A 14451-nucleotide genomic window follows, 5' to 3' on the forward strand; every position below is an offset into this window, starting at 1 on the left:
CTTTCACTTCTCTCAGTCCATCTCCTCCTTTCACTCAGTCCACCTCACCACTTCACTCACCATCTCCACTTCCCTTTACTCACCCCAGCTCGCCCCTTGACTCACTTCATTTCATTCACCCCACCTTACCTTTTCCAAGACCCACCGTGCGCCCACGAAGCTGAATAAAGTCTGCTGACTCATCATCCCACGCAGTGGGAAGTGAGAAACCCATGGTTAGGCAAAGCCCTGTCAGTTGCGGCAAACCTTTTTCTTCTTCTTCTTCTTCTTCTTCTTCTTCTTCTTTGCCGACGTTTGGTCGCCTCCCCGCCTGACCAGGGCTTTCGAGGGTCTTGAGTTCGACACGGGGATACCGCGCGGCCCTCGGTTGATAGAAGCTAGAATCAAGTTTGAAAAACTAGGCGTTTATCGAGATAGATCTTAGTTACCGAAGCAGTGCAATGTCGCTGAATGAAATTGCCTTCACTTTGACAGAACTGAGCCAATACGCGAATTATCACTTACGTGCACTCTTTAGCTCGTTGATTCAGTTTCTTCCAATTATTATGATTTATATTATTGTCATTATTATTATTAGTAGTAGTAGTATGATAAGTATTATTATTATAACTATTATTATTGTATGTAGTACTATTATTATTACTATTGTTAATATTGTATAGCATGCCCTACTTATTTTAAATCTCAATTTTCTCCCCTTCCTCACCCTCTTTCCACTCCGTCACCCTCCTCCTCCTCTTTCTTCTCCTACTCCTCCGGCTCTTCCGTCCACCTCTATTGGACACGCCAGTTAAAATTCGCCTGTGCCACCCCCTATTACTTATTTCCTTCCCTCTCATCTTGTTCTCGGGCTGCAGGTCGGGTCAGGTCGGGTCGGATCGTGTCGTTCCAACTTCCTGATTTCAATGATAACACGGTTCCTCTCTCTCTCTCTCTCTCTCTCTCCCCCTTTATCTCCTTTCCCTCTTCCTCTCTCTCCCCCTCTCTCTCACTCTCCCGCTTTCCCTTCCCCATCTCGCTGTCTCTCCCTCTCTCTCTCACAGACAGACATGCGCACACATACACACACGCTACACAGATATGCGCGCACACACACACACACACACTCACACACACACACACACACACACACACACACACACACACACACACACACACACACACACACACACACACACACACTCTTCCTCCCCGTTTCTCTCCTCTTTCCATCACCCTCCCTCATCCCTCTCCCCCTCGGTCCTCCCTCTCCCTCCTCATCCCTCCACTCCCTTCTCATTTACCAACAATTCTCTGTCTTCTCACCGCCCCATCCCATCGGTTCGTACCACTCCCACGTTATTACGGTTAGCTTCCTCAAATAGTTTCCGCTTTCGTTTGTAGATTTCTTTTTATCATATATCCCGCCGCGGCCGAGATATTTCGGGCTTCGGGTTTTTTTTTTTTTCGTTCTCTCTATAGCCACTGCCGACGAGTAAAGGAGAGCCCGTGGCAGCTTCAGCACCTGAAGTAGACATTGGCTGATTCTGTCTCACGCTACATGGCCGTGTCTCTTGAAGAGCGGTCGGGAAACCCTCGTGGGGCCTCGTCGTATTCCCTGGCGAGTTCCCCGGACTGCTCTGGGTACAAACTTTGCAGGACCATTAAGTAATACCATTTACAAGTCTCGGTTCTGCTTTCTTTCACGTGTAATGGATTTTATACTTGTGGGACACTGATGAATGATACTGGCAATTCTGAAGGGACACGCGCACCCACATACACGTAAACACATACACACACACACACACACACACACACACACACACACACACACACACACACAATTACACACACACACACACACACACACACACACACACACACACACAGTTACACACACACACAATTACATACACGCACACACAGTTACATACACACGCACACACATGCACACACACACAATTACACACACACACACACACGCAGTTACACACACACACGATTTGATGGGGCAGTGGTAGAATTCCCGGCCGCTACGGCAGTCCGGGTTCGAATCCCGCCCATGGCTGAAATAATTTCAGTATCACTGCGTAGCGAGTCGTTACTCCAACTCTAGTGGGCGGGGAATTGGGTGTGCGTGGAAGGTCACAGCTTTACCCATAGATCGGTCATATATGAGGTCTGAGCTCTCTTCCGGGAGGGAAATAATTGTCGATCACGAGTCCAACACGAAAATTTCACCATCAAAGATATCACCAGCGAAATCAGACGTCTCCGAATTTAATTTAGAGTTTGCTGCTATTAGGTGTTTCATATCTTATAGATTAAAATTAAAGGTGTGTTGCACTGTCGTTAGTATTATATTGTACATGTTAGTATAATGTTACATGATGTCTCCGTGACCAGGAAATCGTAAAAAATCAAAGTTTGTAAGGTCATAAAGTAATTGAAAACACACACACACACACATACACATACGAATATATATATATATATATATAAAACACTGAATGTGTCCCAGTGCACATATTTACATTTATCAACCACAATTCACTTTAATTCTAAGCCATCGACATCGAGAAACTCGAGGAGGCATACATGCAGAAATTGAAACGTAGTACAGCCAAGGACTGGAACCTCCGCTAGCACGTGACAAGTGATAAGAGACTTCACCGATTGCGCCATCGGTTCAGATACTATCACACACACACACACACACACACACACACACATATATATATATATATATATATATATATATATATATATATATGGCTTTGAAAGATAAACATGGAGAAATCTTTAACTGCAGAGATAGAATGGTACAAAGAGTAGTAAATTCGTGTGTAGACATTAGTAGTGTACCAGAGATTACAAAAGAAGAAGTAGAATTTGCTCTAAAAGCTATGAAACGAGGAAAAGCACCTGGGGAAGATGGTATATCGATAGATCTGTTGAAAGACGTAGGGAAAGAAGTTCATATTAGGTTAGCTCAGTTGTACACCCAGTGCTTACGTCAAGAAAACGTTCCTGAATCGTGGTGCAATGCTATAGTGATTTTGCTTCATAAAAAAGGAGACCAGAAGGACCTTAGTAACTATCGACCGATTAGCTTGCTATCAAATGTATATAAAGTATTCTCCATGATCCTTACAAATAGACTAAGTAAATTTTTAGATGGAAACCAATCGAGAGAACTAGCAGGCTTTAGGAGTGGATATTCGTCTCGAGACCATTTGCAGGCGTGGAACCAACTAATCGAGAAAACGACAGAATACAATATACCTTTGTGTCTAGCTTTTGTAGATTACGAGAAGGCCTTTGACTCGGTAGAACAAATAACAATACTAAACTCGTTACGCAAGCAGGGTACAAACGAACAGATCGAAAGTGTTTTAGAAAAAAAAAATACGCGAAAGATACCGCAATAATTCGATTACATAAAGATACAGAAAAGATCAAGATCGAGGAGTACGACCCAAATAATATACAGCTTGTTTGGAAGAGATTTTCAGAAGGTTGAGTTGGGAAGAGGAAGGTTTGAAGATTAATGGCGAATATTTGAACAACCTAAGATTTGCAGATGACATTATTCTTATTTCAGAAAAAGCAGAGGATTCTCAAGATATGCTGAGTGATCTGAACAATGAGAGACTCAAAGTAGGTTTAAAAATGAATAAGAGTAAAACCAAAGTAATGTTCAACACGAAAATTTAAAGTCAATGGTGAGGGTCTTGAAGAAGTTGAAGAGTATAATTATTTAGGCCAGATGGTGAAAGTGACGAGAGATCATGATAATGAAATAAAAAGACGTATTTTAATTGGGTGGAAAGTGTTTGTTAAGTATAATAAAATCCTGAGAGGCTCTCTACCTTTATGTTTGAAACGTAAAGTTTACAATCAATCCATTCTGCCAGCAATAATCTACGGGTGTGAGACTTGGAAACTAACGAAGGCGATGGAAACAAAGCTAAGAACTGCACAGAGGAGAATGAAAAGATCCATGATGGGAATAACGCTGAGAGACCGAAAGAGAGCAAGTTGGGTGAGAGAGCAGACTAGAGTGAAAGATATTGTGGAAGCAGTAAAAGAGAGGAAGTGGAATTGGGCAGGTAAGTTAGTGCGAACGACTGATGAGCGATGGAGCAAGTGTGTTACTGAGTGGACACCGCAAGATGGGAAGCGTGGAAGAGGACCAGACAGGTGGAGAGACAAGATTGAGAAGTTTGTAGGAGTGACGTGGCAGAGGTTGGCGCGGTTGTGTGAATCATGGAATGCTATGAAGGAGGCCTTTGTTCAGCAGTGGACTGGGGATGGCTGATTTGATTGATTGAGCGAGCCTCCTCAGATCCAAAAGAGAATTCCTGTTGGCAAGGAATTATCTCCAGACAACGCATCTTTTTCGGGGCCCAGTAGGGTCCCAATCAGTGGGATCCTTCACAGGTCTTGCTAGCCTCCATGGGCCCAACCTGAAGTACCTAGCTACCAGGTGCTCATTGCGAGGCTAGACATCATCCTTGGACCCATTCTTGAGGGTCCAGCCAAAGGGGCCTCGCTTAAGGTTAGCCTTTGCTGCTCTCGAAGGGGTCCTACGCGAGGCTATTTTCCACTACTCTGGAAGCCCCAGTCGCCGTAGAATCACGTGAGACTAAACTTTGGAGGTCAAGACTCTTTCCACGGGGTCTATGCGAGACTATATTTTGCTGCTCGCGATGCCACAGTCACTGGAGGCTCTCAGAACTTTCGTGCCCCCCAGCTACTAGGTGACCTCGCGGATCTAGTCTTTGATATTCTCCCAGTTATCGAAGGCCCACGCATGGCAAAGGTTCGTTGACCTCGAGCCACAGAGGACCTGTCTAAGCAAAGTTTCCCTGCTACTTTGGTTCCAACCATGGGGTCCCGCGCGAGGCTATTTTTTCGCTACTTGAAAGCTCTAGCCATCGCTCTTGTTAGATGTCACATCTTTTCCTTTAATTCAGACTGCCTCAGTAGGACCTTGGGAACGAAAAGGTAATTATGGGAAAAACGAATTTAAGCTCGACCGTACCTAGATGAACTTTATTCTGGCTGCCACTATTCTATTTTATTAAATTCTGGGGGATCACCACCCACTACCCCCGGTAGGAAATAGTTTATAGATGACAGCACATCTTCAGATGTTCAGCCTCGTTTTGGAAGATCAAAACGTACGGACATGGAGGTGGGGCAGATAATCAAAGTAAATATTCTTGAGAGCGTGGTGGGAGGACACCTCTCGAAGTTGAAAAACTCGAAATGGAGAGGTTCTTTTTCAGCCGAATAAAACCATGTGGCATTAATCAGAATGAAATGAGGGCTTCAGATATGAAACCAAATGAGTTTGAGTAGACACCTCCCCCTGCGCGCACGCACACACACACACACACACACACACACACACACACACACTTTTATGCCGTGTTGTGCTCAACCCTCGTATTATTGTTGAATAGTCTGTTGCAGAGAACAACAGAACCCACAGAAGTTGTTGAGCCAAATACAAAGTTACACTATGAGCTTCGCAGTTCCCTCCCCAGGGCTTGAACCACGACTTTTAGAAACTCGTTCGTTATCGAGGGAAGGGGTGCCGCGGACATGAATGAAGTAACCTGTGGGCAGACAATGAAGGGAAGAGCGTCACACGTAACTGAAGGGGTTAATCGAAGTAGGTTGTAACTCTCTTGTAACCCTAAAGCAGTTGTTCCCAACGTGGGGCGATTTGATTTTTTAGGGGAGCAATTTGATTTTTAGGTATTGTGGTAATCAAAGTCTATGTTCTTGTGATCTATTAGCCGTAGCATTCCAATAAATAGAAATGTAGCAATCACACATTATTTCATTCATCATTGTCTTCGATTTTCAAATTACCCCCGATTGCACAGCCAAGTTGTTGCTCAGAACTTTAATTGTCTTTTATTTATTTAATTTTTCTTTTCCATGGATGCCATGTTGTTTTGAAGTTTGTTTATGCCTATGATTTAACAAACTTATACATTAAATTTTAAGTAGAGGATAAAAGTTTAGAAATCAAAGTATTGGTGTTTTAAGCTTCTTCACCTGAAACGGAATTCAGTTTTTAGATAAGAATTATATATCACCACACGAGGGGGGGTTGGCATCAGGATTTTAGAGGTGATTAGGTGGGGCATGGCCGAAAAAAGGTTGGGAAATACTGCCCTATAGGCTGTAGATTGGCGGAAGCCCCCCCCCCCTAAAAACAAAAAAACACCCGCACGAAAAGTGGAGGCCGGGAGGAGGGGGGAGGACTATGCCAGGAGACGTGTACCTGCGGCCGAAGCCGTCACCTTAACCTTATGACTTTGGACTTATGGGGCCGGTAAAAGTCACTGCTGGGATTGGGAGAGAAATGCAGGATTCGAACCCATGACTAAGCGAATGCGAGACCAGCACGCTTCCGATGACGCCTCCAGCATCCTGAGTAATCAGTCTCTTTCTCTTTCCCACTTTCCCTCGTGGTTATTTTATTCGTTTATGTGGAATCGACTTGGTTAACTAAGGGTCTGTGGCCGACTTCGGTTGCTGTTGCAGGACTGGTAATGTTCAAAGAAAGGTTCCTTCAGAGATTTGTTATATGATAGTGTAGTTGTTCACTAATTCGGGTCTTCGTTTGTTTGTTGGTGCGCAGCGGGTTTCTCTCGACCGACGAGCAACGATTCTCAACCTTAGGGTTCCCCGGAACCCTAAGGTTCCGCAAAAGGTTCCAAAGGGTTCTGCGAGAACAAGTGAGATAAGCCAAGCACTTTTGATTTGTTATTTAATTTCATATACGTAATATAATTAAACACGCACGACATATTCTTGGTTATTGTAATAATGTAATATAGACATCATCCTATCTAACCTATTATTACGATGAAATAAAATGAGAAAGATATGGTATATGTGTTTTTTGGCGCAGAGGTTCCTTGAGACATGCAATTTATTTCAAAGGTTACGCAAGGGTAAAAAGGTTGAGAAACGCTGCCCACGAGAATCAACTGACGACACCTGCCAGGTCGTTAATGGCATTGAAAGGGTCAATCGGGACGTTTCAAGTTTCCCTGCAGTGGCGCTTGTTTCCCACCGTTGAGAAAAAATGTCTTGCGAACGACCTGAATGAATGTATGAGTTGTAACCCACGTTGTCGGGGTATTGTCTATACCAGTGGTTCTCAAAAAGTTCCACCTAACGGAACCCTTTCACATTTGCTGGTGCTCGGCGGAAGAACCCCCAACAACCATCTCACCAAATATAGATGGACCCACCCCCCATATTGATGGAACTCTCCCCAACACACACACACACACACACACACACACACACACACACACACACACACACACACACACACGACTAAATAAAAGTGCAAAGTTTAGTACAGTACTCAGCATCACAATTCTGACCTATTTTAACAGACTTTCTTTGACAGACTTAAAAAGATTTAAGACGAACCGTCATCAACACGCACAGTATATAGTAGTACAAACGTACAGTCACTCTCCTAAAATGCAAAAGATTTCATCACTTTTATATTTCATTTTATTCATTCCTGTTCAAATAAATGAATAATTATAATTTTTTGCCAAGGAACCCTTGAAAGGTCTTCACTGAACCCTGGGGTTCCGCGGAACCCATTTTGAGAACCATTGGTCTATACAATTTGTATGCAGCCAATACGATAGGAATTTTAGGAACTCCTCTACGGACCAGAGTCACGTAGCATGTTTTTTTAAAGAATGCTGATCACTTTTAACTTCTGTTTCTCCTCTCCGATACCCCGCTTTGGTGGCGTAATCGGAAATATGCTCTTGTCGCGTCCGTTTAGTTTGGGTTCGAATCCCGCACTTCTCTCCGATTACCAGCAGTGACTGGCCCAGCAGTCCCCAAAGCGCGTAAGGCAAAGGTGACGGGTTCAGCCGGAACTGCTCAGTGCCTCCTGGCGTAGGCTCCTCGCCTTAAAACTATCTTCTTAACTGTGATTCCACCTCGTCAGTGTGTTATTATTCCCACAGGAAAAAAGCGTTAGTTATTGACAAGGTGCAATGATCAAATTATTAATAAAAGTGAAAATGTTAATCGAAATAGATCCTCGTTATTAACCGAAAGTTCTTTTGTTGTGCTCCTTTTTCATTGCGAAGTACAAGTGAGAATATTTTTCTTAGCCTCATTGTGGAGTTCCTGCGCTTCGAGTACGTGGCGAGGAACATACTTTATGTTTGTGTAAAGTTTCGTTTGTGTGTGTGTGTGTGTGTGTGTGTGTGTGTGTCTGTATCTTCGTGGTTTAGCTTCTGTGTTTGTGTTTCAATAGTAAAGTGATAGGCTTTCAGAACTCCTTGAAAACAAAAACCCAAGTTGGAGAGGAAAACTCTGTCTATATACCAGGATCTTTTTCCCCTTATAAGGGAAGTAGCAGGAGAGGAAAACTAAGCTTGATTAAGGTTGAATCGAAAATAAACAAAAGGCTAAGGATATTAAAGCCAAGTCAATTAAAAAGAATATCATTGTTGATGGAGAAACGAAGGAGATGGAAGAGAGATTGTATGGTAACAGAGTAAGAACAAGTGGCGAGAAAGAAGTAGAAAAGATATCAAAAGATAAGGTAATGAGTGGTGAAGTAAAAAACAGGGAACTGTTTGAGATTTATTGTTGACGTTTCGTCCTCTCCAGAACTTCCTCAGAGTACTCTGAAGAAGTTCTAGAGAAGACGAAACGTCAGTAATAAATCTCAACCAGTTCCCTGATTTTTCCTCACCACCATACCTCACATCAGTCTTACATCAAATAAGGAAATGTTTGTTAGGATTGTAGACAAAAGCCTGAAATATTCTGATGATGGAAAAAGAATATTATAATAACAAGATAGAACGAATTGAGTAATGCCAGAGGAACTGTATCATCAATTGTGCTGTCTTCAGTGCACAAGATGAAATAAATTTGCTTGGGTTAGGTGGACGGCCACTGAAAGTTATTAAGTCCAGGTCGCAAGTCGCTCCACTTTCCCAAAAATCTCACTCTTCAACCCCTTAACCCTTAAAACAGTCTCTCTTAGCCTTTTTTGGCAGCGACCCAAAATCCTGTCTAGATCGACCATGGAGACCCATTCCCTCTTAAACATTTAATACCATTTAAATTTTAAAGTAATTATATTCAATTAAATCGTCTCTATAATATTGTGCTTAGATGTTAATGGTTTAGGTATTCGAATACAGTATTATTACTTTTGATAATGTTTTCATCAGGAACATTGGGAAAATAAATCCACAAATCCTTGAAGAACCATGGCTTGGCAACCCAATTTTGGGTCGCGACCCAGGGGTTAAGAACCATTCCCATAAAGGTTTCAACAAATCTGCACACTGTACCTCTTATGAGCAGATAAGTGGCGCCATGGAGGATATCAAGTGGAGAAACTGTCTCACTGACTGGACGCCAAAAGAGGGTCAGCGTAGCAGAAGGAGGTCGGGCATGAAGTATCGGAAAGTCACAGAGAAGTTTGCAGGGGTAACGTGGCTAAATCTGTGTAATGTGCTGTGATGCTAATGGTCTCGATTTGGACCTGTGGCATTTAACAGCTTCCTTGCCCAAGGGGTGCTTCTTCAAAGTTTAACGAAATCGTGTGGCGGCTACCGGAATAGTTACGAATAGACCTCAGTAAGGAAGTTTTTTTTTTTTTTTTTTTTTTTTTTAAGTAGGTGGCACTGATGTACCATTGTTGCTACCACTGAGTATTTACCAATAGGAAGCACCGGTAAGAAGAGATCAAGAATACTCATGTTACTCAATTCTCAGAACCATAAATGACATAATGAGGTGTCTTTCCCGTTGCTATATTGATTATGCTATTAATGCAGGCACTGGCATGGGGTAGCCAGTCTTGCCAAGTTTCCTACAGATCACTAGCAATGTGCCATAGGAGGTCAAGTATTTTCTTATTCGTCCTCTCCACCAAACCGTTAGAGGAGGGGTGGTACGTAGTCACAAAAGCTTGGGTGATATATTGTTTACAAATGTTGGCCATGACCTCATTCTTAAACTCAGTCCCATTGTTGCGAAACAACACTGAAGGAGTAGTGTGAGGACAGAAAACATGGGAGACTAGAGCATGACCAAATACTGGAGCAGATTGATTTCGCAAGGGAGCCTGTATCACAAAACAGCTAAAGTGATCAACACATACAAGAACGTACACTGAGCCTTGAATGCTACGGGGCAATTGCAAGAGATCAGTGGCGATAGTGTCGAAGGAGCGAGGAGTAGGATATTCTAGAATAGGAGCAGTGTGAGTAGAATCTTTGTTCTGAGCACAATACTTGCACTGGGCTACAGGAGTGGCAATGTCTAAACACATTCTAGGCCAATAATATTTCTTGCGAGCCATAGCCAGAGTTTTGTCACGACCTGGCTGACCATCTTGAGGGGAATAATTAGCAAGAGATAAAACAACAGGGACTAAAGACTCAGGGATTACCAACTGTGCCACGCCTTGATCAATCACTTTCACGTTACGAGTAAGAACACTGTCTTGCAAGGAGAACTGAGACCGAGGTACGGGCAATTTTGATAAGGTAGCATCATCGCCAGATTCTAAGACGTAAATGAGAGCAGCAGAGACCAAACAGGGGTCCTCACGTTGAGCTTTGGCTAAATCTCGCAGGGAGAAGTTGTGAATCACAGCAACAGCAGCTATGTGTAAATTGCGTGAAAGTGCATCAGCTACCTTGTTCACAGGCCCCGGGACTGGATTAAATTCCTCAATAGTAAGAAACCATCTAGCTAGGCGGCCTGAAAGATTTTTGCCTTTGAAAAGTGGTGTGACAGTACTGTAGTGTTTGTAAACTGTGATGGGATATCCAAAGATGATGTCACGAAAATTCTTTAAAGCCCACACCACTGCTGAAGCTTCCAAATGTGTAACAGAGTAACGAGACTCAGCATGATTGAGTTTGCGGCTAGCATATGCAGTATTATGTGAACGACGATCATCACTTGCTGCATTAGGACAGCTCCAGTACCGAGACCAGAAGCATCAATGTAAATGGTAAAAGGAAAAGTATAATCCGGGAATGCCAACACAGGCGCCTGAGTAAGTGCCTATTTCCTGGTGTCAAAACTTTTCTGATGAGGACCATGCCACAAGAAGGAAACATCCTTTAGGAGGAGACAACTAAGAGGTGATGTTATGGAAGCAAAGTCTTTTACAAAAGCACGATATTATCCTGCCAACCCAAGGAAAGAACGTACTTGGTCAACTGTCTTAGGTGTGGGAAAGATTCTAACAGCTTTGATCTTGTCATCTATAGTATGAATGCCATCTTTGTCTATTATGAAAATTTGATTTAATAAGGTGACATATTAAAGAAGCATTCCGTAATCCTGTGGGGCATCGAAGTCATTCATAACGACCTGACGGAATCGAGAAAACCGTGATCTTACAAGACTTTTCCTCTAAAAGAATATGGGGGGAAAAATATGTAAGTCCAAGGTGGTGAACACTGTTTCCTGACCTTATGGACTGGAGAAGATCACTCAACATAGGCAAAGGCTAATAATCTGGAACTGTGACATTGACACGCCACAACAGGGCGGAACGATCCATTCTTCTTGGGCACAAGAAGGTGTGGGGAGCTCACTCGGAATGAGACTCTTGGATGACACCTTCACTCAGCAACTCATCAACCAAAGACTGAGGCAACCTGTAAGAAGGTTGATGAAATTCGCATGTGAATCCATGTGATATCACTTGGTGTTACATGATACGGTGCGTTATGTTGCGTGATGCAGGTGTTACGTAGTTACTCAAGTCGCATGCAGCAGTGGCTTGTATCCCAGGCGCATGCGGCAGTCGCTTGTATTTGCCACATTCGGCAGTCACCCCAATTGCAGTCGAACGCGGTAGTCACGTGTATCCCAGCCGCGTGCGGCAATCCCATGCCTCCCAGTGACAATCACGAATGTCTCAGCCACATGCGGCAGTCACTTGCGTCTTAGCCGCAAGCGGCAGTCATGTATCTTCCAGCTGCGTGCGAAAGTTCGGTGCGTCTGAGCCGCATGCCGCATGTATGTCCAGGTAGTCTGCGGCGATTAGTAACTCAGCCGCATGTGGCATTGTTTTCCCACCTGAGGCGCTGAATTCAGTTTTAAGTATTTATTTGTGTGTGCATTTACCTTTTATTTTTCACTCGACATCGGTATTCTTGCTGGTTGTATTCCCTTCCCATAGTCAATGGAGAAAAAAAAAAAAAAAAAAAAAAAAAAAACCACCTCCGGAAGACGACATGACGTCATGTAGACTTCAGGTTTACCCTGACTTCGGACATCGGGGCTGGCTGGTGTGATATCACTCTTGAACCACATTTACTAAGTTATTTATATATATATATATATATATATATATATATATAATATATATAATTATATAATTATATATATGTGTGTGTGTGTGTGTTTATTCGTTAAAAACCAAAGTGAAAACGTCCCTCATTTCCTATTTGGTTATTTATTTATTTATTTATTTGATGATTTGTATTTATATATATATATACTTTTTCTTCTTCAGGTGGACCACGGGAGAGTACTCGGGGAGGTCGTGACTTCTTGCGGTCGACTGCTTCGCCGTGGCCTGCGCAGGTCATTACTGCAGTCCGAAGCGAACGTCGGAACAGCAACACCCTCTGTCCTGTTGCAGGCATGGTGGGATCTAAAGTCTGCACGACAGCATCAGGGTGAGTTGGCTCTGGCTTGGGATGGAGCCACGGAGGCGGAACTTTGAAACCCAAATTTGCTATCCTGTTCTAAATTTGATAGAAGTAACTTATAACATCTTCATTATCGGGGGGATGGGGGTGGTGCACGTTACGGAAGGGGTTACTCGAGATGAGGTATAGTGTAGCCTTTGATGGCTACACTTTAGGGTGGAGCTGGGAAAGATAAAGCCTCTTCGGGCTTTCTTGATTTAATGAAGCGAACTGGTTATGGTATCTACAGAGCGGGGATGTGATCCCCAAGCGCTCCCCATAGGGGAGAGTCCCCTGGTGCCTACTTTTGCATATACTGTATGTGTAGGGTTTACGGTTAGATTATAGGTTTGGCATTTATACAATACTATTTGTGTTAATTGTAGTATAATGTATGGTTAGTATTAGTGAATGTGTCTTGACGTGGTATATGGTTTATAGTTATGATTATGTAGTTTGGTAGGTATAAGGAAATGGTTAATGATCTGTCTGGCGAGAAACTTGCGTCATTAATTGGAAGGGTCGCGCGTTCGTGGCGTCACGCTTTCCTGTGGTTTGTGATTTGGGGAATGTGTTTGTGTCAGGAAGGGGTTGGCAGTAATGTTTGGTCTAAGTGAGTTGACCGGCGCCAATGTCGAACGACATCCTGTTGTATGTTTGTGGATCACGTGTTGTGCATGTGGCATATCGTATATATGGTTATAGTGCTATTATATGGATACAATAGCCTCTTGGCTACCGAAGGTATCTCCGAGAGATGACAGAATAGCCAGAGTTAAATAAGAAACTGGCACTGTGAGCAAAAAGTGCTTATACATCAGATTCACGTAATTATGCGTGGAGGCTTCATCCCAAATGACACATGCTTGGTTAGTGTGTTGGATAGAGTGGTTGGGGAGGGAGCCAGACTATAATGACATCGTATGACAATAGTAATATCATAGTTGACACGTGCACTTTCGAACTGAGAACTGACGACGATGGTGGTTAGGGGCCTTTGTGCTTTGGAGGTGTCTGTGACAAGGGTGGAGATAAGAAAGTCTACGCCAGGAGGCCCTGAGTAGCTGTGGCCGAAGCCGTCACCTTTCCCCCTGTGCGCTTCGGGGACAGTTTGAGGGCTGGTGACAGTCATTGCTAGGAAATGGAGAAAAGTGCGGGATTCGAACCTACAAGTAAGCTAATATGAGACCAGCACACTTCCTATTATGCCAATAGTGCACATGTGGGTTGTAGGGAATCATAGTAATTTTCAACCTCCTTTTCTCTTCCATCTTTCACCACTGTCTTTGTTTCCACTTTTTTTTTTTTTTTTTTTTTTCCATTACAATTTTAGTCGATAGACCCCGTTGCCTCCAATCATCCACTGGTAAAGTTATTTTCCTTCTGATATAGTCTTCAATCGAGGGTAAATTAAATTTGTGACGATTTTTCTTAATTTTCTTCTTGAAAATATAGTACAACTTGCCTTTCTGAGTTACACTCAAGGAATCCCAGGAGAACACGCATGTTAGGTCCTAGGTGAGCTTTGCAGTGACGTTGTGATTTCTTTAGTCCAATGATCTTTAACTCTATATTTAAGATCCTCCCCAAAGGACGTGATCTTACAATCGTGAACCAGTTGATTTTTCTCCACCCTTTCCCAGATTCGTTGTTACAAGTCTGTAAGCAATATTGTTTACTCAAGCAACCTCGAATCTCTACATATCTCACTTAGGTC

At 43.1% G+C, this 14451-nt stretch overlaps 1 protein-coding gene across 2 annotated transcripts in view; it reads left to right on the plus strand.

Moving 5' to 3' along the window:
- The window catches only part of LOC143018983 (midasin), a 485776-nt gene that overhangs the window by 400058 nt on the left and 71267 nt on the right, over positions 1 to 14451 (plus strand). For both annotated transcript variants that reach the window (XM_076174672.1, XM_076174673.1), the window contains exon 23: positions 12557 to 12722. In XM_076174672.1, coding sequence (XP_076030787.1) covers positions 12557 to 12722 — 166 coding nt within the window. The remainder of the gene's footprint in view (positions 1 to 12556; positions 12723 to 14451) is intronic.

The sequence above is a fragment of the Oratosquilla oratoria genome, chromosome 36, assembly GCF_046742065.1.
Source record: "Oratosquilla oratoria isolate Oo_2021 chromosome 36, ASM4674206v1, whole genome shotgun sequence".
Lineage (NCBI taxonomy): Eukaryota > Metazoa > Arthropoda > Malacostraca > Stomatopoda > Squillidae > Oratosquilla > Oratosquilla oratoria.